General features: G+C 37.5%; 1 protein-coding gene across 1 annotated transcript in view; it reads left to right on the top strand.

Annotated features, from left to right (window-relative positions):
- The window catches only part of npr2 (natriuretic peptide receptor 2), a 61,827-nt gene that overhangs the window by 6,635 nt on the left and 32,754 nt on the right, over positions 1-22,438 (top strand). The window contains exons 2-7 of the mRNA XM_053340679.1: positions 5,396-5,577; positions 9,352-9,465; positions 9,916-10,051; positions 11,325-11,419; positions 16,243-16,378; positions 18,792-18,876. Of these exons, the coding sequence (XP_053196654.1) occupies positions 5,396-5,577; positions 9,352-9,465; positions 9,916-10,051; positions 11,325-11,419; positions 16,243-16,378; positions 18,792-18,876 (748 nt within the window). The remainder of the gene's footprint in view (positions 1-5,395; positions 5,578-9,351; positions 9,466-9,915; positions 10,052-11,324; positions 11,420-16,242; positions 16,379-18,791; positions 18,877-22,438) is intronic.

Raw genomic sequence — 22,438 nt, 5'->3', positions numbered from 1 at the left:
CTTCACAATGAAGCTCGAGGAGTGCCTCGGTATAATTACAGAAATCCTATTTCCTGTGACAACACTTTGAGGAGGCAACAATCACAGATGTTACATGTTGCTTTCTACTATTTTCTAGTTCCCTCTACAAAGGAATGCCGCTGAGACAAAGCTATAAGTCATCTATTTTACAATGGAGTCAAACATGCCCCCCAGACAGATTAGAGCGTGAAAAAAACAAAGAGTTGGAGGATAATCTTCTCTGACAAAAGATTGAGCCAACAACACAAACATGCCACAGAGTCATGTTGGAAAATCCAGCGTAATCCAATCGAGAAGGGGACAAAATCACTTGTAATTGGCCCGCTCTCTGCTTGAGCATTTGCATGTGATTATCTATGGAGTCATCCAAAACGGTGAAATGTCCCAATTTGCAAATTTGCAAACACAGTCTAATTAAGAATCTGAATTATGGCAGCGAAATGTTGCAAATTCACAGGAGTGTGACTTTTTTTTCATTGGTTAGAGCTTCACAGTTACAAACTAATGCACATGATAAATGCAGAGACTAATGCAGGCCTTCATATTAGATCCACAGTGAGATTTTCCCACCAGTTTCCAGCACAAATCAGCTTGTCTCAAAGGTCTCATTTATTTTAAAGTAGTTGACTCATCTGCCTTTTTTTGTCTGTTTCAAGAGATTAACATTCATTTAAGAACATCACTCTTAATGGACCACTATAATGTACACAGTGAAGATCACATGACAGACAGAAACAGGCATTCTGGTAGGTTAATTTTCAGTAGCCTCTGCTAGATTGGCTAATAGGCCTTTTTCCCAGCGGTGTTTTCTCTCTTTTTCTTGGCATCAGTATAAATGAGTGTTATTGTCCTGAAACATTACAAAGAGAAGTGCACTAGTATCATGTTGAAATAGAGGTCATGCATCTGCTACGGTTTTAACAATAGAACATTTTGAAACAATTGGATTTGCTTCCAAATGCTCGCAGTGACAGAAAATCACGGGATGTACAGTATGTTTTAATTCAAGCGAGAGCAGCACACATGAGAAAGTAGCAAATAGGTTTAAAAATACCCTAACTTGCAATGTTGAGAAATCCTGGATTCACCCCAAACATGAATCACTTGTTCTTTGGCTCAACTTTCCATCAAATCAGGTTTTTGTTTTTTTGTTGTTTTTTTAAGATATCCTGCAAACTATCAGACAGAAAGAAACAGGACTTGAAAGCATTATCTTGTCAGTGGAGGTAAAAAAAAAAAAAGAAAAAGAAAAAAAAGAGACGTGAGACATAAAATGATTGAAACAATCCTGTCAAATGAAAATATGAATTTTGGGATTATATAAGGAGATTTTCTACGGCGCAGAAAACACAGCAGAGGCAGGGTTGATTACCATCCTTGAGTCCGTGAAGTGGAACAACTTGTACCAAACAATTTAATGTGCTTTTGTGTTAAGTAAAGCATGGCAGGTTCATGTACTGTGGCTACGGCGCACAGGGACATTTTGCCTCGGCTGTCTGTGCATTTATTTTGGGAGTGATTCAGGAGACAGCGGGACTACTTGGCATGGCCAGACCATGTTGGAAGAGATGAGAGTTGGGGTCTAAGCAGCGGGCCGACTTTGGTTCTAACACATGAGGAAATGTCTGCTAACTGGGAAGACTGCCTCGGAGTTGGCAGCAGCTGCTCTGACATATGCTGCTAATGGAAATAATGCTACTTTTTTTTGGGGTTATTCATGACTCAACAGCAGGAAGGTGTAGGTGGCAGGGAGCAGGTACGCTGGCAGATTCTGTAAGCAGAGGGGTCACAAATTTGATTCCTGCAACTGCAAATGAAGAAATGTTGGAGAGTCTTTGATTAAGACAGTGAATGTATACCTGTTCATTAAGTTAGGCATAGAAAAATTGGGTTTCAAATTTGGTAATCTTGACCATTTTTATATAGGTAAAGGTCTTGTTCTGCCATTTGTGTTTAGTCATTTAACATTTGAGAAGTTTGGCATCATTTAGTAAATGGAAAAAAAAGGGGTTTGTAGAATAATTTAAAAGAATTGTTTTTGAAAGGCTGACTTCACATCATACCAACTGTTATGTCTAAATCCCCTGTCCTTCCCTGTGTTGTCCCCCCCCCCCCCCCCCCAAGTGAAGACCTCTGATCCAATATTCACACACGACTTTGAGCGATTTCTGTCTCCATTTTGGCTTCTTCGCTGCCTCTGACTGATGTTTCTCTAAATTTCTGCATGTGCTTGCAGACGATCGTGTCGAAGCCTGACATTTATTAGAATCAGACGTTGCAAAAGTTGAAATGCGCGCCAGCTGTTGGAAGTGTGTTATCCACGGCTCACGTTATGCCGTTGATTTTAATATGTGAATCTACAAAACGTTGCGGAAAATGTGTCACATGGCTCCCGTTTTAAAAGACATTATTAGCGTTGTCAGCTAGAAAGGTAGCAAGCTGCTACACAGAGCAATTATACTGAAAAGAAGCACATTTAATCATATTGAAGCATATCCAGTTTATGTAAATATTGATATGAATGTCTAACATCACTCTTGACCATGCACATAACATATAATTACAACATTGTGACTGAAATTGAATCTATTGCCACAATTTTTCTCAAATTATGGCCCATTGTGTATTTTCTTTATCATTATATCATGTTCATTGTATACATTATAACTACAACAGTTAAGCTTGGTTCCCTTTAGTTACACAAAAATGCAAAATACAAGATTATAGGCATATACTAGGTAAGTAAATGAATTGAGTATTATGATGGGAATTATTCTAGCCTATGATTATAATTATAACTGCATAAACAAGGAATTACATTTACGCAACCCCGTCAAAACTGTCAAAAAGCATTTGAAACGCACAAAGGCAGATTTAGTTTGAAATAACAATGAATTTATGAAAATGCCTAGCTTGACATGAGCTAAAAACGTAGTTGAGTGTTGAGTGGTAACACTATCTAATGGTAATACGACAGGGTCAAATCTAGCAGAGTGTATATGAGCTGGCAAAAAGGCATGACGACTTACCTTGTTGCTAACGTTCCACACAGCAACTGTATTTTCCGTTATCTGCCAAATGCTAGCAGGCTAACGATAGCAGGAACGTGACCTACCTCCACCAACCAAGGCTCAAGCTGCCCACAGCCCTTTCAAAATGCACTTCCAAAATGTTGCATTACCACCATCTACCAAATTTAAACTAAAATCTCCACTGACTAAATAAAATAAAAACCCTACCCACCCATTTCCCACTCTGCTATAACTTCTCTATTTTTCAAGTATTTGAGCTTCTCTCAACAGCTGCTACATCCCCTGTCTAGCTCTAGAAATTTCTACAATATCCAGAAATCTCCTTGCTGTATCTAAAATTATGTCAACTTTCTCAAATGATCGTTCCACTTCAGCAGTTAATTACGATAGCCAAAAATCCTTAAAACTTCACCTAATCCTTACAAAAGCAAAACTCATCATGTTGTATAGTTGATTTCGTCCTCCTTTGTTTCTTGTGTCAGATAGCAATATTTCGTGCCTACTTTTTCATACTTCTTAGAGCTGACCCAGATTATTTCAGCCTTCCTTACTCTCTTTGGACAGTAATCTTCTCATGCTGCATGATTCCCTTTGCAAAGAAGACACTCTGGATCTTTCTCACAGTTTCCTTCACAATCATTCTCCCCACATTTACCGCATGTGGTGAAATCTCTCCTACATACAAACAAACTCTGACCAAACTTCCAACAATTCATTCACTGCAAAGGTTTGGGAACATTCTGCCTTACATGTGATCCAAAAACACTCTATCAGGCAAGTCCAAATCAAAGTGAAGCAAGTCTCATACTTTTCATTAACTACTTCATCAAACATATTCATTCTATAGCTGTCAGTGACTCCTTCACACTATTTAACTGTCCTTGCATCCACTCTGCGTAAGACTCCATCAACAACACCTTTTAATGGAGCTTTCTTACTGGGCGGAAAACACTGGGAATGTATCCATCCCAGAATCCAACAAGTTTTCAAGGCTTTTTCCAACTGTATCTTTGACATACACTCCGCTCTGCTATCAAGCATGATCATTTGATGATGATCAGTTTGACTTTGCCCGCTTCACTCTTAATCCATCTTGCCACAGTGTGTTTTTCTGACAAAGCTCCGCATCCAGCACCTTCTTCCAAACCCCGAATCTTCATTCCAACCATGTTGCTTCCTTTTTCATGAACTTTCTTTTTCCTTCTATTCCCTGAAGCTCTCCCGCTTCCCAACTTCAAAAGTCTCATCTACTATTTCCCTTGTTCTTTTTCTATTTTCCAACTCCAGTCTTCCTCCCAGTTGCTTTGTTGAGGTTGAGTTACCCATTGTTTTTCAAAGGGACTTACCCACGACTCTGACTGGCTGTCACTGCATAAACTTTTACTGGCCTGGGCCATCGGGTCATCGGTTATGTCAAACCCTGTAAAACAAGTTACAGATTTCTGCTTTAAATGTGATTTTGTTTTCTCAATATCGCCCTCAAATTTCCTCACAGTGGATGTTATGAAGGTCAGTTAAGGTCATAGTTGAGGTTCAAACCATCAACACGGTGCTAGTGGACAGGAAATTTGGGGATTTAGGCAGCTACAATGAAATCAAGGAGTGTATGTACAAGCAGAGAGGGGAAAGAGGCCAGTAAAACTCCACCTACTTGAGGGTCCCATTGACCCTTCAGTTTTCCAGTCTCTTAGCCCTCCTCCTGCTAGTCCTGTTGCAGATGGTGGTTTGGCTGTGCTGGCTTACATCTGCAGTTTATTCATGTATGCTTACCATTTGTTTTGAGTGTAAATAAATGGACACGGCTCGCTGTTTAAATGAGAAATAAACAGATGACCAAAAAATTCAGATGTAGACAAAAAAGTAAAACTGTGCAGTGAGTTCTGTAGTGTGAGTGCAAACTTTGACTTTGCATTGAACACAATTTATAAACCCCTCTGGGATTATTTTTTACTGAGCCCTAAAAGTTTTGTTTACTTAAAATAAGTGAGAAACCATGCCAGTGTCTTATGATTATTTCAGTCTGTCTCCAGTATAAATCAACTCAGCAAAACAACAGATGATTTTTCTACTTCATCTAATATTGTCATCTTTTAGGGTACTGAGTCAGAAGACTGAATGACTGGAATGTCTGAAGAAATAAAACTTGTCATGTTATGATTTGTACTGTACTACAGATTGAAATTTCACCACAATTGCAGATTGTTTTTACTTATTTTATGAAAATATGATTAATATAAGTATTTGTCTCGAAAATAATTGAGTTTTTTCCCCCCCAGTGTTTAAAGAAAAGCAGTAATTTAAAGAGGCAAGTGAGTAATTAATTGTTGTTGTTCTGTCTGCAGTTGTCTACATCTGCGGCCCTTTGGAGACATTCCTGGACATCATGAAACTCTTTCAGAGTGAGATCCAGGACCCAGAAAACTACGCCATTTTCTATCTGGACGTCTTCGCTGAAAGCTTAACAGAGCGCAAACCGTGGCAGAATTCCGACTCTGACTGGGTTGATCCGATCAAGGTCTTTAAGGTAAAAAGACAGAACAGACTTACACACAAATGAGCATATAGACACACAAATACTATACAGCGTGTAGAAACAGAGACGTAAAGGCTGATTATATCAAGCAGTGCATCTGTGTCTGTTTAACCATTACACACACAGTAACCAGAGGCAGGAAATAATAAAAAGACCGAAACCGCCAGTGGGAATTAGAAATGGATTTGCAGTTTCTGTTCATTTTCTCTCTAATTCCTATAAATTTTTATCAGTCCTTTCTTATTGAGTTACACAAAATGAAATCCCTAGATCCAGTTGAAAACAGACAGCTGGCCCAAACAGTCTACATGTCAGTTTTTTCTGATGAAGTATTACTTGTTCCAGGAAGTTTCCCAAAACAAATCACAGTACATTGAAACCAAACATATCAGTCACTGTAGTCACTTGAACTCATAAATCTCTTAAAAAAATAGCCCTGACCTACAAAAGAATTACTATCTTATCAAGTTGTTTTTGTCTAGATTTGAGTCTACGAACATGTGCGACTGTAGAAAAAATATTCCAACTGTTCCTAACAGATTTAAACTTGTTTCAAGAAGAACTTTGGTGAGGTAAGTTTCCATATCATGAAATGACAAACAATAGGGCAGCTTCTGGAGTCACTACTGGGAAAAATGAAACAGAAAATACTTGAAAGATTCTGACTAAGTAGACAGATAAATTATTTTGATCCATTGAAATATGTCAAACTTAGCCTGATATTTAGACTAAATTGATATTTTGTTATCACTTTGCTGTCAGGGAGGTTATTATTTTTCTTCTAAACAATCCAAATGATTTACGAGTTATTTCTGTCAGTTGACCTGGCAGCAACCTTTCTATCTACGCTGATCTCATCCACACCTGTCGCAATTTTGTGGCAATTTTTTGGCAGGTGGATGATGTTCCTGATCTTGATCGCACCTACAAAGCCCTGATTGTCATGGCTGCGTTACTGTTCCAGCTTGGGGAACAGCTGTCAGCGTGCACAACATCAGATCTATCTGCTTCGCTGCAAAAATGAAAAATGTGGGCAAGGATTCAGAAATTTGGATCAGATTAAAAAAATACAACGTGCTGCCCATATTTAATTTAAAACATTACCTTAAGTAGTAACTATGTTTCCATGACTGTATCTGACAATGATAGAAAGCAAGTAAAAGCAGGTGAAGCTTTTACAGTAATGACAGCCATGTACAAAGGAAGCTTATGTGCACTCTGATGATCTAAGGAAGCAGCAGCACAATGGGAGGGCAAATTATATCTCCCAAGGACACAGTCACACTTTAAGGAGTGAAATAGTTGCGTGACATTAATGAATGGGAGGTCATGTTTGCACAGGAAGCCATTTAGACCGACAAATTAGTGCTCGGAGACATAAGAGAGCGGGTGGGGATATGTTGCTCGTCTAATTTGTCTCTTTGAATGTCACTCTAGCTTCTCTTACTTCTTTTACATCAGTGTTCACAAAGTTTCTGAAGGAGAGCAGCTTTGTGAATAGAAACGTAGCATTGTATTGGATTAATAAAGACAGTATTCAAAATATTTTGGCTAGAAATATAGTTGAAACATTAACTTGGGATAGTCAAGAAATGAATGTCTTCCTTTGAATTTCATTTGAAGGACTTCAGGGTGATTTATTTTAAGCATAATTCCTCAAACATCTCCACCTTTTATCTTTGCACATGTGGAAATATCTTCTCATAAAATATGTTATTAGCTAACGGGGATGCAAAATCATGTTTTAATATGAAAAAATAATAATAATGTAATTGAAGTTGTTCTGTCAAAGTACATAAAACACTCTTGAATAGACACTGTTTTTTTTGTACTGACAAATTCTTCAAACAACTTCTTTAATCAGGCGGAACAAATCCAATATGTTGTAGCTTGTGTCATACCTGTGCCTGTTCACAAGATTTGGATTTATTGCTCTCAAATTTAAGATTGTAGACAAGATTAAATGACTCATTTATTTTTGGAGTGTTGAAACCATGACCTGGTATTCAATGAAACACTGTGATCTCAATATCTGTTTATCTGACAATGAACTGCTCATAACCCTGGCTGGAGAACAACATTTTGGCTCCCATTTTGCTGATCATGTAAGAAGTTAATTTGTCTGCAAGCCATAACAGGGCTCATTATAGCAATATGCTTCCTTCAGTGCAATAATTGCTTGTGGAAATTTGTGGTGGGTTTCCAGTAACTGTTCTGACATGAAAAACGATCTATATCTTTCCAGTTAAGCTAAAAGACTTCATAGAAATGTGAAAAACTTGTTTTTGTGAAAGCAGCAAGTACCAACAGAATCAAAGGTCAGCTGAAGCAAATATTTGGACTGAAATGTCTGGCAGAATATGCTCTTATTTTATCCAAATACTTGATCAAACATTTATGTCTGCCACTACTCATGTAGTGTTACAGCAATTTGTAACCAATTTCTTTCCAAATGTAAAGTCATGAAAGAAGATGGGTTGCCACTCACTATGTCAGCCTGTCATTTTAGGACCAGTTGCGTATCAGTATTTCATAAAACACACACTTTATTCTAAAAATGGCGCAAGTTTGACTTTAGAAATCCTCCTTTGAAACTTGCTAAGGCTTAATGTTTCTTTTTTTAGAGTGTACAAGATTTACAGTGTGCATTTTTCAGGACCTGGAATAGAAATGTTTTATTCGGCTTAACTGTCATGTTTTTTTTAGTTTTTTGGGTTTTTTTTAGATTTTGTTGTAGTGTCTTAAGATAATGCCACTTTTTTTTTACAGGAACACATGAATGAATATGATAGGGTGGTTACACAATGGCTCTGTCTGCTTTTGATATCAAATGACTGCACAAATATAAAAAAAGAGATTTTCTTTGGAGATCACAAAACTGCCAAGTAATGTTCGTTATTTTGAGTTAGCATGCTAACATCAATTTATTAGCACTGAGGCTCAAGTGGAAAACAATGAAACTCATGTATTATGCTATACTTAAATACAGTATACTGGGCAAGAGTAAACCGTATAGTTAAATAAAAACTAATAATTTTTTGGTGACACACATTTTATATTTGACTATATTCACATATATTTATCATTATATATTTGTTAATATCATTTTATAGTGGCACACAAATTTCAGTAATATGTTGGGAGACTGCATTGGTTTTGGCTAACATACAGCACTTCCACTTAATCTTTGCTAACGATAACCTGTCCCCCTATGCTCTGTATACAAAGCACATGTTGTCATTTACATACAATGTCTGTCTAATAACTGCAGTTATGTCAAAGGGATTTGGAGTCACAAAACAATTGCAGAGCATAAATTAGCCTTGTTTTGACTGTTAGCATGCTAAAAGCTGAGTGTTGGCAGGTCCCGTTAGCCATTTAGCCACTTAAACAATTAGCGGTTTGTTACACTCAACCACAAACAACAAGATGTCACTGACAACACCTACTAGTGTATAGTTTGAGACTTGCTATGCCAAAATGGTCATAGAGAGAGCTGCAGAGACCCTGATAAAAAAAAAAAGAGTTGACTTTCTGTTTTAATGTAAAAATTAAGAATTAAAATCACGCAGAATAACATAATAGCAATTTAATATGCCCAGTGCAGTTATAAAACACACTTGACAGCAGCAGATGCAGGAAGTTGGGTTTCAGTATGCCCCAAGACCTTTTAAAGTAAAACACCTTGGATGTTTCAAAGATCAGGCCCTTATATCATGCTGTAGAGTTTTAATGTTTTCCCCTCTGTTTCCGTGTCTTCTTCAGTCTGTTTTCGTCATAACGTACCGACCTCCTGATAATCCAGAGTACAAAGACTTTCAGAGGAAACTCCATGCCAGAGCACAGAGGGATTTCGGTGTGCATTTGGAGCCGTCACTGGTAAGTTATAGCCTATGAAAACCGTGTGCGTTCTCAGCATCATCACAACCTCTTTAATCTTTTATTGGATTTTCTGTGCAGAAAAATCCCCTCTGTGCTGTGTAACTGTCAGCAGTTAATGATGAATGATGTTGACAATGATAGAAATGAATACTTTTTCTTTTATCACTGCTCTTACCACAGCCATTAAGCATGTGAGATTCACAAAAGCACATTAGACTGAACATTTCGAAAATGTATCACTTTGCGTGTTTGATGGTATTTGGCGCTTTCACTGGCCAAAATTGTATAATTTCATAGAAGTAGGTCTTGAACCCTGAAGGATGAAGGATAGGCATTTCAACCCCCTTAAAAATGTTATGTAATTTTTTATTCCATCATTAAACTCCTTAATCAAAACCCTGTGTATTGCACAAACCCCTGTTCAAGAGCACAACTCACTTCTTGCAGATGGACTACATCGCCGGCAGCTTCTATGACGGTTTCGTGCTGTATGCGAAGGCCTTGGAGGAGACGCTTGCGCAGGGTGGAGCCCAGAACGATGGTATCAACATTACCATGAGGACGCAGAACCGCAAATTCTGGGGTGAGCAAATGTTGGTCATGTTTTAACTCTAAGAACGGTTTCATACGTCAGAGCAGGACTACGAACCTTTCTGAAGTTCAGCTAATCAGTTACAGTATATTTTTAGTGCTTTTATGGTTTGGAGTGTACGTCACTCTAATTCCAAACCTGCGGTCGCACATGGGTACACATGTATGTGACCTAATGCAAAATGTGAACTTAATGTTAAATAAGCCTCCACCTCCACTTTAAATGTCGTCAGTCACTTCTCTGTGAAGCCCACTGTAGCTTCTCAGATAACAGGGAACAGTGCTCTCCAGTAAACAATGCAGTGAGGCCAAAAGACTGGCCCAGCTGCACATTATTGAAAAGAAACCATTGAACCCAAATCCGATTAAAATATGGCCTTTCAACACAATAATTATAGTGTTATTGAACAGATATCACACAACACTCCGGTTAATAGTCCATCTGATGCTTGATGTGGGTGCTCACACACTTCCTTGTTTACTTAGCTGGCTGCCAGATCGGCCCTCACATCATATTAGGAGAAACAGAACAATGGAATTCTGTTGCTTTGGCTTAAAAGGGTTGATGAAGGTTGTTTTGCTCAGCATGATGGGAAAAACAAGCAAAATAGGGCCCATGTTTAAAAAATAATAATAATAATGGAAACTTTCACTTCATTATTGTTGAAGTTTTAACAATGTGTAGTAACCTGTTTTTATAGGAAGCATTTTTCTACTTAGAGGTTACCAGCCACTCAGTGTTAATAATAATAGAATAGAATTACACTTAACATTGGTATTAGAGACAGAGGAATGCTGCTAATGGACGTCTTTTCAAATGCCTGTTATATGTAGCTTAGGCTATAAATGGTGTTTTCAGGATCATGTGTCTATTTAGAGCTCTGTTAGAAACTAGGGTGTGAAACTGTGTACATCAATACAGGACATCAGTGTGCATCTGGTGTTTGTCAAACTGTGTTGAAGAAGGACCTATACAAAATATATTCTTGCTGTGATTTTTTTGCCTAACGTGTCCTTCCATAATTGGATGTATGGGAATCAAATATACATGTTGCAAAAAATGTTTCTGTCCGTGTAATTTAGCTACAGTAAGTTAAGTTATACTCTAAATAGTTGAACTCAAACTGACACACAACACTGGTTCATAAAATCAGTTTGATGACAGACGAAAAACCCTGCTGAATCATCCAAAGTTTGTATAAGAGCTGTATTACATTACACAGGCAGAATCAGATCTTTAATGCGCATGTTATCTCTGTTTTCAGGAGTGACGGGTGTTTTTAGCACTGATCACAAAAGTGCCAGGGATATAGACGTCAACCTGTGGGCAATGACTCACCAGGAGACAGGAGAGTACGGGGTAAGTTGTTGCTTTTATGATTTATATCAGTAATGTGCTTTGTATTTACTGTTTTTTGAAGTGTTTGTGATCTCTGACACGCTAACATTTTCAAGACATTTTCAAAGAGATGATCTTTTTTTTTTTTTTACTGTTTGACATTAAGGTTTGAGACAAGATTTTTACTGTATGTTGGGAAGAAAAATGACAACATCAGAGGCTGCAAAATAGACACTGACGCGAGCTTTCACAGTTGCCTTTTTCAGTTATAGTTTCTTCTGGTGTTATTGCTTAGTTTTAGAGCTAAGATACAGGTTTTACATGATAAATCACAATGCCCCAGAGTGCAAGAATAGTCATTTTGGATTATATTTGAATATCTGATGGGATTTTGGAATAGAAAATGACATGAGATGAGACTATAATGATAGCTAGAGTCATGGAATGTAAAAAATAATAGACAGAGCCACCTTGACTTCATGCATTGATTTTGACTCCTGTTCTGAAGCCTCAAGACTGAATTTTGAATGTCGCCATTTTGGATTTTTGGAGCCAGAAGTGATTATATTTGGATGAGAGTGTAGAGCTGAACCCTAACTCTAGCAGCTAACTTGGTTAGCATGGTGCATTTACATTCTATGGTTCACTGTGATAATGCTAATGCAAAGTTTTGCTACTTAAAAAAGGCTAAAAACCATTAAAACAAAATGTAGACTTTAGTAAACAAGACTTTTTTAGGCCAATAAAATGTTAGAATATCATGAACTGAAAACATACTGGAATATCAACGGCTACTCACGTAAGTTTTCCTAACAATATCATACGCTTTTTGAACAAAACACGGTAATCTCAACAGCTATTTACATGAGTTTTGCTAACGAAACCATGAGCTTTTTAATACCTAACTTTGACAAAGTAACATGTTTTACTACAATATCGTGCTTTCATTTAACAAAGGAAACCAGAGTTGTTAAATAGTGTCTGTACAAAACATTAGATTTTTCATGACAAAAACGACAATTCGACCAGACTTTAAATGCCAGCTTTTAGTACTTGATTTGAGTACTCAATGCTACAGACACAAAGCAGAACAAAACACTTGGGGGCACACAGGAAATTGATTTTTTTGTGTGTCCGCAGATAAATTTTTAAACGGGGGAAATGTTCACTGTGGGAGAATTTGCATATGATGGTTCATAATGAGATTATTAGCTAATTTGGCACAGAGGTGTTTCATTTAGTCAGAAATTAACGTTCCCTATAATCAAATGAGTAATTATAGATCACATTGTTCTTTTTTTCTATAATGATTATTTATTTCATTTCAGGCTTTCACTGTGGTTTCCTTTATAATCTCTTGTGAAGAGAAACTGTTTATGTATATCTCATAGTTTTTTCTGAATTGGCTGGAGTTTTTCCCATGAGGTTGAATGTAGAGCGTTCTTTATGAAGAGTTAATGCATCTTTTGAAAAGCTCTTTTTTTATATGTGGTGCAGAAAAATGTCTGCGATAAGAGTTACAAGCATTTTAACACCCATGCTTCCTGTCATGATTACATAAGTTTTACAACATAGAAATGTATAATATGTCTCCTCCAAAGCAGTAAATGCTTGTTTTGATTTACACTTTGGTGCTTTTTTAATGAATCATTTTCAGTGTCAGCATGTTAAGCTGTTGACACGAAATGATGATATTTACTGAAAACAATGCAGGACAAATCCCTCCATTTGTCTCTAATTACTGCAATGAGAATTTTTCTCTAAATTGTTTTCAGCATAATCGGTTATGTTGTTTAAACCACAGATTTTGCTCGTGCTTGGCTGTTGATACAATTAAAGAAAATGTTAAACATCATGCAGGAAAAAGGGAATATTACCGTTTGGGGAGATATTCTTGGGTCTTGACTTCTGTAATGATAAGATGCATAAAAACCTCAAATTTCCATCACAGTTGGTCGAAAAATATTTGTGTGTGTTGCGCTCTGCAAACAGCATATGTGAAGCGCTCCACTGTGTCTCTTTTTCCCCCTCTGAGGAGCAGAAGAAGTGGGTTAGCTACATTTGACTTCAGTTAGAATTTCATAGCGGTCCTCCGAGGCTGTCAGCGTGACTTCCTGGTCTCATTTATCCTCTGCTTGTAATTGGACGATGCGCATGGCCGATTGACCCGAGTGGCCGGCAGTAGCCTGGTTGAAAACATCATAGGATGGTTTCAGCTTTCAGAATCTGTCAGTGCTGAAGATGATGATGATGTCCAGTTAAAAACTTTATATGTTTTGTATTACGGGGAAAAATACACACTCCTTTATCATAATCATACATATATGTGTCTTATATTGCTTGTGACATTGCTATGATCTAATACAATATTAACCATTTAGAAAACATGACTGACTTTTCAACATGATCACCAGCAGAAACTGTTGCCCATATTTGGTAATAACAACAATCATATATATGTTTTAAAGGGCTTTTGAGTGAAGAGATTTTAGATTAGCTCTTCTTTTCCATATTTTTTATTTAATGTATTTATTTGAAGTATTTTTTTAAATAAATATGTACTTCAAAATATAGAGTAAAGACTAATTAGTATATTTGCCAGCCAACAGAGCCCTATAGTGAACCTGGAAGTTTTAGGTTAAAAATGTATAGTATGGGTCCCCAGTATTTAGAAACTGCCAGATACCAACTTGCATATGTTGGGCAAAAACGTTAAATATTAATGAACACAGCTATCCAAACAATGAAGAACATGTACATTTTAATTCACAGACCATTAGAGTCTAAGGTTACTCCCAATTGGGTATTAGAGGTTACAAAGGCAAGTACCATTCCAAACTCTAAAAGTCTGGCTAAATAACATCCTCAAAACCCTTTTTAGTCCTGGAACATCTTTTAAAACACAAGTATCCACAAAATTATCAAAGCAGAAACTTCTTTTGGTTTTGAGAGTGAACACCAGATTGAGTGAATATTTAGTCGGAGATGTTTTGGCAGCTCAACGCGGTAAACACGGGCCGTGAGCCGAAATACTGCAGCTATTTCAGACTGCGCACCCTCCAGCCTTTCACCCGTCATGTTCTGCATTGTTTTGATGACCCTCAGCGGGAGGTGACGGCCCTCAAGGTTTCAGCAGAGACGACACAACATGCTAAGAGCAGGGGTGGAAAACATTAAAAACCCCTCTGGCTAGTTAGAAACAGAGGAGTCATGTTTCACAGCAGGACAACAGATGCTGCTCATGACGCTGTACTAACACACACACACACACACACACACATACAGACTATTCAAGATGTTGGTCAAACTGCTTTTGTTGATAATTCTTGATTAGCATGAATGTTATTATCATAGTTTACAGAGGCTGCACAATGCTTATGTAACTTTTAAATGCCAACATCTTCTGGTTTGAACTACTGAAGCCAAGACCTGAGATGATTATTTTCAGCTTATCCTAGTGTGACTAACTTATGTATCTTGTTATCCTAAGATATAAAAATGTCTCAGAATCAGTATCTGAAGGTAAGGATTTCTTTGGTATGGTTTTCATAGATGTCAAACATTGTGCATTATTGTCTTTTTGGGGGCTTCACATAATCTTGAAACTAAGTTGAAAAAATGAAGTTACTGCTGTTACTCATATTGAAAGGAAGAGTTTGGTTTTTGGGAGTCTTGTCATCACTTTGAGGTTACAAGGCAACCAACACAGACTACACTTTTTTATTTAACAAATAAGATACAAATTAGCTACATAAAGAGGATTTCTAACCAATGGACAGAGCAAATCTAGCTGTCTAGCCCCCTCCCTCCTGTTTTAAGACTAAGCTGACCCTCCTGGCTCTAGCTCATTGGTTAAACCTGATCAATACTTTTGTTTAGACATAAACGGAATTGATATTTTCCAGTATTGGATAATAAGATATGGTAGGGTAATCCTTTATTAGTTCCACAATGGGGAAATTTACAGTAGCAAAGTGGATAGCAAAAATAGTGTGTGTGTGTGTGTGTGTGTGTGTGTGTGTGTGTATGAGAGAGAGAGAGTAATTGTAATTTTCTGTTTTTGAGGGTTTAGTGGTATGTGTAAAGTATATGTATATAATTGGGTGAGGATAATATAATGCCTTTGATGACATCTGAATGTGATTTTATGTAGGTTAGTGGTGGAGCAATTTAAGCAGATCAAATTCATGTCATTCAATTTGTAGAAAGAATGACAAATATGTTTAAAGGTTATTTGTATTGTCTCCTTGCTCACTTCAATTAAAAAAAGAGTAATAAATGATTAGTAAGTAAACAATATGAACAGTTGGAGACAATAGGAAATAAAAAATAGCAACAATAATATTGGACAAATTGAATGATGATAGCGCTAGATGAAGTCTGTGGATAACCGAAGTTATTCAAAGTCATCCTGAGGGTAAAACAAATGTCTGTGCCAAATGTCATGCTAATTTATCCAATAATTATTGAGATATTTCAGTCTGGATCAAAGCTGTGGACAAAACAGACAAACACTGCCATTCCCAGAGCCTCGATAATAGCATGGCTGTAAAGAGGAGAGGAAAGCGTGGGTGGATGTCATGGATGAGTGTCAAACCAACAGTGACTATATTAATTAATTGCTGTATGAATCTGTTAAAACCACAAAGGGTTTGAATGCCAATAGCTAGTGCCTGTTTCACTTTTACAGACAGAAAAGCCTCGACGAGAGACCACACAGAAGCTGGTGGAAGAGCTGCAACAAAAACAATACTATCAAGATTATCTTTAACAATATATGTATAATTGTATCTTTATATGTATAATTGTGTCTAATGAGTGTTTTTCCCCCTTTGTGATTGCAGCTTGTCGCGTACTACAATGGAACCACCAAAGAGATCATTTGGTCCCAGACGGAGAGGATTCACTGGCCCAGCGGGGGTCCGCCGTTGGATAACCCACCCTGTGTGTTTTCTACAGACGACCCCTCTTGCAATGATGGTATGACCACACAGCGAGTCGCAAATCTACCTCATCTGTCAACCGTCTGCTCAAAGTTAAATGTGCCTGCAAATAAATGATAAGTGAAGTGATTTATCTCCCAGAAACAAATAACTCAACTCAACTTGACTAACTGATTTCAGGTCCTTGCATAAAAAGGGATGAGGATGAGGAGGAAGTCCATTCACAGCTTTGACATCAAGTGGATTATCCTACACTTAACGGCAGATGTTTTTTCTTGGCTTGGAGTAAGACTGAGTCACTCATCAGTTGGATATTATAGCGCTGTAATGCTTTGTTTTTGTTACCCCAACCATCTCAACGGGGACTGTGATATTTTAATTCTACAACGTTACGATAAATCCGTTGTTTTTCCCTCTGACTTCATGAAAAGCATATGTAGAAGTGTGAAAAATCGCTCGAGTAACAAGCGGCGTGATAGATGAGTTCTGGGAACGGTCCTTGTTGTTGAACGGCGGCGTCAGTTTCCGAGAGAAATGTCACTGATGATTAACGGAGGAGGAAAACCGCAGCAATTATAAATGTATTTTGGTATGAAGGAGGGATTGTAGTGAGCGTGGAGGAGTAATAAATCTGAGCCTGTTCCGAAAGTTTGAAGCCATCCACAAATAGTTTTACAGAGTTGAGAGGCCTGGATGCCGACTTCTCCAGTGTCGCTTTCAACACCGAGGACAATGAATGTGGTGGAATGTTGAAGAAAGACGTTTACAGTGAGTTTCAACCACATGTGCTGATACACAAAGCACAATGACAACAGTATTACTGTAAACAAAGAGTCAGGATACCGTGAGTTTTTATGAAGAGAACGAGATCATTGAAATTAATTCTAAGATTTAAAGAACGTCAAACAATAGCAGACTATAATCCCAAGCAGAGAAAGTGATATTAGACATTGTTTTCTTCTGGTTTCCTGTTGCTACGTTGATGTTTATTGCTTGAGATGATGTTCGATGACGACATAGCGGTCCAAGTGATCAGGGTTATGTTTCAGCTCTGCAAAACTGTGGAAACACTCAGGAAACAACATAAGTAATAAGTAAAAAATAAGAAATAAAATGGATTTCATTGATATTACCCAGTCCTGTACAACATAACTGTATTGTTGTCATGGTGACATTGCCAGTTTTGATGCCATAGTGCCAAAACCTGCATTCGCTGGCCATATCTGGCAACCAAAAAAGCCTTGAGATGCTTCACAGAAGTGCAGATGGATAACATCTCGTTGGTCTGTTCCAGCATGAAATTCCCCCTTAAAACCACAAACTGTCATTTTACATTTCTGTTTGGACGGATTAACCCGAACGTGATAGGGACGACAATGTTGTTCTGTTGGCTGGTACGTCAGTCTATCCATCACCATAGTCGAGACTGAAATATCTCAACAGCTATTTGATGGATTGCAGATATTCATGATCATCTGACTCTACCTCTTGCGCCTCCAGCAGGATGATATTCATACTATTGAGTGAAATATCTCAACAGCAATTATATGAATTGCATTGACATCTAGTTCAGAGATACATGTCCAACATAAGCTAGTAATGACTTGTGATACCAGAACTTTTTATCTAGAACCACCATCAGGTTACTTTTATTCTGTAGATATAAGGTTATCGGCTGATAGCGACATTTTTTTACTCTCTAATATTGGTACCGGCATGACAATAAATGAATCTTGACTTTTAGCTAACTATTTCATCAAAGTGCTAATTAGCAAATGTTAGCATGCTAATGTGCTAGACAAAGAAAGTGAACATGCTACAATATACCCCTCAAACGTCATAACAACAGTAGAGCCAGGTTAGTTGTTTCTTGATGCTAAGCTAGGCTAAATGTGTGCTAACTCCAGCTCCCGAAATACTGCATTTTATCTTCTAACTATTCCTGAGAAACTAGACCGTGAATCATTCTTTATCAGCATGACTTTAGACTGTTGAGAAAATTCACATTAAGTAATCATTATTCCTAAAAATCCATGATTACAATTTGATTTGCTTGTGACGCTAACTGCTGTTTATTCTTGTCTCCAAGAACGTATAGATGTACAAATCCTCCACAAAATCTGAAGAAAAACCTAAACCATGTAAACATACTGAGCCTGGTGATGATTATCAGTGTATTCTGTGATTTACAAGGTGGTATAATTAGTCTCCACTCAAGTTTGAAATAACGTCATAGCTGTGTAATTGTGTTTATAATTGTTGGTGATGTTTGCGGATGACAGATTGCTAACGCGGTGCAGCTGTACTTCAGGAAGTCACAGCTGTGTTTTTCACAGCTCAGGCTTTTTTTTTTAAATCCTTTTTTTCTGTTCAAAGATATGACCATAGACATCTGTCCAACATATGACACACAACTGAGTGTGGAATCCCTCTTCTCCTGTCTCCTCCAGGTCATCTGCCAGTTCTGGGTATTGTAGCTGTGGGATCCGGCTTGGCGCTCATCATTTTCGGAATCTCCAGTTTCCTCATTTACAGGTGAGTTTGAACGCATCGTGCCGCTTTTAGCTCAAACGGCGGATAAGATGAGATGATTCTTTTGTTTCTGTTCTCAGACACAGAAGAAAATGAGAGCGAGAGAAAGATGTGTGTGTGTGTGTGTGTGTGTGTTTGAAACAGGATTTATGGGTCGTGCTGCTATAGGTGCCAGCGTGGTATTTACACAATTGTTGCCACGGCGACGGCTCAGCAGGTGACAGCATTAAAGCAGCGGTGAAGTGTGTTTAAGCTGCTAAGTGAGCTCATGTAACAGCCCCAAACGACCCTCACTGCTATTCTCACTTAATGATCATTAGTGTGTTCATTAAGTTTGTTTTCTTTGCGCTGGATTAGAGTTTAAATGCCACCTTACTTTAATAATTCACACACACTGCTGATGTCAGGCGAATGAACTTCAGCGAAGGGCCCAGTGTTTGTTTGCAGGTTGTCATAACTCCTTTGCCTCATAAAAGCTTTTAAAAATCCTATTAGATGAGCGCAAAGTTGCCTGGTTTTCAACTTGGAAAGCCAATAGTGAAACATTCATCCAAACAAACATTTACACGGCCTAAATCTTAATCCTATTAAGTAATTTTTTTTTGTCTAGAATTGAGTCCTTAAAGTCTTAAAACAAGTGAAAACATCTGCAGCAGGGGTAAGATTATTTTTTCATGTGTTTCCACTGCAGATCAATAGTTTATTACATATTCTAGTGTAACTCTTCTGTATTTTAGAGCAGCTTTTTTTATTTGGTTGTTTCCAGATAGAGAAACCTTTGAAACAAGCAACACTTGACGGTTCTTCTCTTTTTCCTTTTTTTTTTCTTTGTATGCAATGAGGGTCTACAGATTGTTTTCAGGGTGTTGCATGCTCACTGTGTGTTTCTTGGAATTTTGAGCTACAATATGTTTAAATCCTACAGTTATAGTACTATATACTTATGGTGTTTTTAAGTGTTTCTTTGTTTGAAAATGAGTTTGTATACATTCTGTGGGTGCTGCATGCTTGCTATGGACCTCTGTATTTGTTTCTGGGAATTTTGAGCTTCAAACAATACATTTAATTCTATAATTACAGAGAAACATCAATCACAGCATCTTTAAATGTGGATTGTTCTAATACTGCTTAATGTGGAGAATGATTTGAAACAGTAGTCAGTAAGTTTTCCTACATTTGAAATGAGAGTCTACAGATACTATCAGTGTTGCATGCTTGCTATGGACTCTCCTCAATATTGTTTATTGAAATTTGGAGCTTTATAAGACATATTTAATTCTACAATTAGAGACAAACATCCATCTCAGTATCTCTGAATGTGGCTTTCTCTAAGTTCTCCTGCTTTTAATGTGGAGGATGATTTTCTTAATTTGAAATGACAGTCTGCAGATACTATCGATGTTGCATGCTTGCTATGGACACAGAGTTCATGACCTCAATATTATTATTTATGAGAATTTTGAGCTTTAAATGACATATTTAAATTCTACAGTTACAGAAAAACATCCATCTCTGTATCTTTAAATGTATCTTTCTCTTAGTTCTCCTGCTTTTAATGTGGTGATTTATTTTCTGTGTTTGGAATGAGGGTCTACAGATTCAGGGTGTTGCATGCTTGCTATGGACACTGAGGTCATGACCTCAATATTGTTTCTGTGAATTTTCAGCTTTAAATGATATGTTCAAACTCTACAATGACAGAGAAACATCAATCTCAGCATGTGTAAATGTGACTCACCTGCTTTTAATATGGAGATTTAATTCAAACAGTATCAAAACTTATCATATAGTGAGTTAAAAGTGAAAGACTTGTTGTCTGTAGAGAAACACTGAGTTAGAGAGGGGTGGGTCACGCTGTAGGAATTTGCACTCATGACCTCAGTATTTCTAAAATCCTGGCTACAGCCTTGAAACAAGTTGAATAACACTCCAAACAGGTTCAAATAATCCTTTTCTGTTCTGTTCTGTTCTGTTCTGGCACATTCACTTGTTTTAAGAAAAACAGGACATTTATGACTTGCTAACTGTAATAAGATGTAGTGTATAGTCAGTAAAAATCAGTTCAGGAGGTGAGATTATTATTGCAATGAACAGAACCACGCACTGTACAGTAAGTCATTTAGTTAGAAGTTAAAAGCAAACTAGTCTTGACAATATATAATTAGGTGTTTAAGTAAGTGTTTAATTATTAATAGCCACCCACCTGTGAAGTTGTATATCCATTAGATAAAAATAATTGCTTTCCACTTTTCTAATACAGTGCTTATAATAACTGTGTGCTCGCCATTCAGCTGTAAAAACTCATTCAAGTGAAATTGTTAGCGTGTCCCAAGCGGCAAAGTCTACATGTTTATGGAAATGATTCTGAGCCTCATTTAATTACATGAGAAGTTAATCATGCATGCCCCTGAGCAATTAAGCTACTGGGAAGGATTGCAAAAAAAAATCTGATTCATGTCATGGGTAAAAATCTGCATGTAATGAAAGAAAAATGAATCTTTCTATTTTTCCCCCTCCTCTTCATCCCTTCTCCTTTTCAAAGGTGTCTTTACTTAAGCGGTTAATCGCGTTCACTACTAATAAACATTTCCACGTGACACTTCGCTTTACGTCTCTAACTAATCTGATCGCTTTTTGCCAATACAATGACTATTAACACAAACGAGTGTTAATCACCCAGCCAATCAGAATGGATTTTGATCAGAGGAATGGTGGAAGAAAGACGGAGGAGCTGCTATCCACCTGAGGTAAATCCATTAAACCTGGATCTTGTAGTTGATCAATAATCAAGCAACTCCCTTATCATCATTTAGACGTCAGAGTGTGCATTTTATTCTGAAAACGCTGACATCTTCCTCTCTCTTTTTTTTTCAGCTTACAGTTCAGCAAGTACAGCATGATTTCCTCTCTAATTAGATAGTCAACCCCCCCCCCCCCCCCCCCCTCCTCCACGGACTCTTAACTGGTAAGTTTAGTTAAAAATACACTCTTCTGTTCTTTGAAAACCTGGGAACATGTGACTTATTTCAACAAGTATCTATTTCTGTTATGGGAACCCTGGGAAAGTGTGTGAAGCATTTTTGGTCCTGACCCATAGTTTAGCACTCTCTGCTCTCGTCCATCTATATATAGACTAATCATTTCCGAGAGACTCTGACATTTTCCTCTTTTATTGCATTTTACGTCGACTTCTTGGAGCTCATTTAAAACTGTAAATGTAAACCTTCTGTCGGAGGGGGAAAAAAAGCATGAAATACACCGTCTCTAGTTAGCGCTTTATTCTGGCATGCTTCTGTTGGATACCAGCGGCTAACAAATGACTTCCTGTTTTTTTACAGACACCAGTGGAGCTTTGCTGATGGACAGAGAGGCAAAAGCTGTTTACAGACGTCTTTAAGATGGAGCAGCTGTGCTGGAGAGGCCTCCATGTTCAGTACTTGACTTTACTTACAAAAAAAAAAAAGAAAAACACCACTAAAATGTCTAAAAAACACTTTAGAGTTTAGTTTTGTCACTGTCACTAGTTATCCTCAGATCAATCAGTCAGTAACAATCAAGTTTCTCA

This window comes from Scomber japonicus, chromosome 19 (assembly GCF_027409825.1).
Source record: "Scomber japonicus isolate fScoJap1 chromosome 19, fScoJap1.pri, whole genome shotgun sequence".
Lineage (NCBI taxonomy): Eukaryota > Metazoa > Chordata > Actinopteri > Scombriformes > Scombridae > Scomber > Scomber japonicus.
The sequence above is the reverse complement of the archived record's forward strand: the minus strand, read 5'-3'. Positions and strand labels throughout refer to the sequence as shown.